At 41.3% G+C, this 4087-nt stretch overlaps 1 protein-coding gene across 1 annotated transcript; it reads right to left on the bottom strand.

Annotated features, from left to right (window-relative positions):
- Window positions 1–1591: 1591 nt before the first annotated feature.
- Window positions 1592–3360, bottom strand: LOC134755119 (uncharacterized). The gene is made up of 3 exons (XM_063691596.1): window positions 3297–3360; window positions 2400–3107; window positions 1592–1686 (listed from the first exon to the last, which is right to left on the bottom strand). Exons 1-3 carry the CDS (start codon window positions 3358–3360, stop codon window positions 1592–1594), a joined length of 867 nt encoding a protein of 288 aa, XP_063547666.1.
- Between the last annotated feature and the right edge of the window lie 727 nt (window positions 3361–4087).

The raw sequence follows: 4087 nt of genomic DNA, 5'->3' as shown, positions 1-4087 counted from the left end.
AACAAGCTTTGAAAGTAGTAAGGCAGCTTCCATTTCAAGTCTAGGAATAGTAATACCTTTTTGCTTAGTCGGAGTGATTCTGGACTTAGAGCAGAGCAAGTGTAATGTGGTTTTACCTTCATGATCAGAGACGCGCAGATAGACACAGCAGCCATAAGCAGTGGAACTGGAGGCATCTGAGAACCCTATAATCTGCACAGTGTCTGTATGATCAACATGAATGTTTCTGTTTATATAAATTGGTTCCATTACCGCTAAACTAGAGGCAAACTCGATCCATTCACTTTTTATATCTGGAGGGGGCACCTCATTCCAATCTGTGCCTGACAACCATATCTTCTGCATGATAGCCTTGGCCCTTACTATGATAGGGCTTACGAGGCCCATGGGGTCATAAAATTTGCTAATATAGCTGAGAATGTCCCTTTTGGTAAGCTTATTAGGATTGAAGGGCTCAGGGCATGACATTTTAAATTTGTCCTCTTTAATAACTACATTGAGTCCTAGTGCCTTTAAACTACAGTCAGCCTTTTGCAATTCTAGCTCATCAAAGTGCTGTTCAGCTGAAGGTGTATCAGCCAATACTATGCCATTGTTGGATGACCACTTGTGTGTTTCAAAGCTACCCAGACTCAGAATCTTGCGCAATTGTGACTTTGCCTCAATTACCCTATCTAAGTCATTGTCAGAGTAAAGTATATCGTCTACATAAGTCATATTTTTAATAATAAATGATGCTAAAGGCAGATCTGTTTCATGCCTAGTAGCAAGTTCATCAAGACAACGTGTAGCTAAGAAATTACTGCTTTTAAGACCATAGCTTACTGTATCCAGCCTTATACATTTAATGTTTTCCTTGGGAGAGTCTCTCCACAGTATATTTTGTAATGAAGTATGTTCCTCACATACACGTATGTTTCTGAACATGCGTTTGATGTCAGTGGTGAATGTATGATCACCAAAACGAAATAGAAGAATAATGTCGAATAATTCTCTTTGAACAGTGGGTCCGTTTAATAGAAAATCATTGAGAGAGACCTTTTTATTCGTTCTCATGGATCCGTCGAAAACAGAACGGAGACGGGTGGTCTTACTTTCCTTAATAATTCCATGATGCGCCAGAAAATAGACTGCATCTCTATTTAAATCATACATCTCTATGTCTACATAGTGCCCATGATTCAAAGACAAGTATTCATGAATGAATTTCTTATATTCGGCAAAGAATTCAGGATTTTGATGAAATTTCTTCTCAAGATTTATAAATCTTTTTAAGGCAAAGTGAAATGAGTCACCCAATTCATCCTTAATCATGTCAATAGGCAATTTAAGTGGAAGTGCAACCTGAAACTGATTGTTTTTCAGCCGAACAGTCTTTTGAAATATATCCTCACATAGTTCATGATCTGAGGACCCTTCATTAAAGGTTTGAGGAACATTCTCAGCTTGCCAGAATTTTGACAAGGATTCTGAAAGTTCAGTGTCACAAGTACACTTTAAAACTACCTTATTACAGACTACCAGATGTGGTAAGCCACCTCCTACAATGTGGCCAAACTGGGTGCTGACAATGGTGGGCTCGGTTGCCAACTCAGGCTGCAGAGTTTCTGCATCCCTCTTCTGCTGGCTGCCAGTCGTTCGCTGTTGGCTCAAAGGCTGGTATGCCGGACCCGTCAGTATCAATGCCTGAAACACGATTTGTGCACCTATTAGCAAGTCAATTTGACTTGGGACATTAAATGTTTCATCTGCTAACTGTATGTTGGGAGGAATATAAATATCACTTAATTCAAATTTGTTTTGTGGTAGCATACAAGTAATTTCCTCTACGACTTGACAGTTTGCTAATACACTGTATTCAGTCATTCTTGACTTTATTTCTACTGGTATACTGTATTTAACTTGACTTTTCATATTTTTTATCCCAGTTATGCTTATATTTGTAAGGTTGGGTGTGAGATTCAGTAGTTGCAGCGCTCTTTCTGTAATAAAGTTTATTTGTGAACATGGGTCTAACAGCGCCTTGACATGCACCTCCTTACCATCCCTACCTAGGAGCTTTACTATTGCTGTGGGAAGAAGCACATCATTATTAGTAATATTGCCTGCTGCTAATGTAGCAGGAGATGAAACCGCCGGAGCTGTCTGACAACTTGTGTCAGTGACCAGAGTCAGAGCTTGCATAGTGGTATGCACAGGGTGTTGTTGCACATTATCGCAATGCAGCAGTGTATTGTGTGCCTGCTTACATTGTGCGCACTTAAGGTTGAACCTACACCTTCCTTTGTGTGCATTTAAACATTTTGTGCACAAGCTCTGGGAATTCACAAACTTAATTCTTTCATCAACTGTTAGCAATCGGAATGATTTGCAATTAAATAATTTATGTGCAGACTTACATAGATCACACTGTTGTATTTTTTCGGTTGCTACCAGCACAGTCTTGTTGGTGGCAGACGGGCGAAGTTGACCTGACATCCCCGGCTCAGCATTTTCCAGGGCCAACGCACGCTTTTCCAGGTAGTCCAGGAAGCTGGATATAGTTGGATCTGTGTTGGTGTCCCGCTCCAGGTGGTAAGCTCTGGCAGTGTATGTATCTAATTTTCGAGAAAGTACACATAATATTATAGCATCCCAAAATTTGACAGAGGGTTCTAAGTTGGCTAGAGCCGCTAACTGTTGTCTAACAGATGAGATGAACTCTCTTAGACTGGTTGACGTTGATCTCATCAATGGCTTTAAGTCAAGCAATGTACAAATATGGTCGTTTACAATTTTCAATTTATTGTTATACCTATTATACAATAATGTTGTAGCTTCGTTGTAACTACTGCTAGCCATTGGCAGGTTTTTTATTAATTCTAGCGGTTCACCCTTCAGGTGTGATCGTAAGTAATACAGTTTTTGAACATTATCAAGTGCATCGTTTTTGTCAATCAAAGAATTAAACAAATTTATAAACGGTACAAAATCTGTAAACTTACCATTAAAAGATGGTATGTCGATTGGTGGCAATTTAATTGGTTGGTGGATTTTAACAGTTTGCGTCAACTCGGGCCCTGCGGAGGGAGAGGAGGCTTCGCGTCTGTTGATTTCTCCATCAATCATTGATAAAACATTTAAGTATTTAGTTTCATATTCTTCAATCGGTTCTGCGTCGCTGGAGTCTAGCGTCAATATATTTATATTGTAATTTTCATAGGCTTTAAATGCTTCTAATAATCGACTTTTTTGATTTTTTAACATTTCAATTGAGTCTGACACTCTAACTGAATTGAAAATTCTTGTCATTTTACCTTTGACGTAGCCCCTCCCGGCCACAAGGTCCGGCACCGACACTTCTGCATCGCCCACGCTCATAGTTTCAAATACACAGCAATATTTTTATAACTAAAGTACAGAATTCACGCTGATACACAATAAAATGAAATAAATGCATGCGCAGCACAGTTAAAGTCAATACTCGTGTCGCAATACAAAATGGCGGACGCACCGCACCGCTCCCGTGTTCAACTCCGGCGACGTTTCGTCCCTGTTACACATGCGCAGTTGCACACTGCGTAATAGCTTCGTCTCTTTCGCGCGTAGGTTCGCGAAGGCGTCACTCGGCTCTGCTCCCGCGAATTCGCGGCTTACCGCTCAGCTCGATGTTCGAAGTGATGATTATGACGAATGCTGATTATTGTTGAACTCGCCTGAAGTATATGCTGGTGGGCGGTTAACGTTGATCCTAGACGTCTGCGTGGCGTGCGGTGTCACTGCGTGCACGGCGTTCGGAACTGCTCGTACACCAGATCTGCGACCAGCCGACCACGTTGCGTATCCCGATCCGCTTGGAGCACGGCGTTTATTTATACTGCACGTGCACTAGACCGGCGATTGCTTTACTTATTAATGGCGCTCGTAATTGCTGATAGCACGGCGTCTAGACTGCTCGTGCATCAGGCGCGCGACATTACAATACTCTTTGCGCGCGACCAAGTTGTAGGTTGTAGATGGGTCGGTGAGAGTAGTCACGATGATTGAAATTCACGGTGAGATAGGACCATGTTGAATTGGGTACCTATGTTTAATGGACTGTATTATA

This window comes from Cydia strobilella, chromosome Z (assembly GCF_947568885.1).
Source record: "Cydia strobilella chromosome Z, ilCydStro3.1, whole genome shotgun sequence".
Taxonomy (NCBI): Eukaryota; Metazoa; Arthropoda; class Insecta; order Lepidoptera; family Tortricidae; genus Cydia; species Cydia strobilella.
The sequence above is the reverse complement of the archived record's forward strand: the minus strand, read 5'-3'. Positions and strand labels throughout refer to the sequence as shown.

Excerpts from the sequence above, each read along its gene's own strand:
- LOC134755119 (XM_063691596.1), bottom strand. The coding sequence starts at position 3,360 with ATGAGCGTGGGCGATGCAGAAGTGTCGGTGCCGGACCTTGTGGCCGGG. Across the intron at positions 3,108-3,296 it reads CGGGAGGGGCTACGTCAAAG|TGATTGATGGAGAAATCAAC; the intron begins GTAAAATGACAA and ends ATGTTTTATCAA. Across the intron at positions 1,687-2,399 it reads AATACAACAGTGTGATCTAT|GCATTGATACTGACGGGTCC; the intron begins GTAAGTCTGCAC and ends ATCGTGTTTCAG.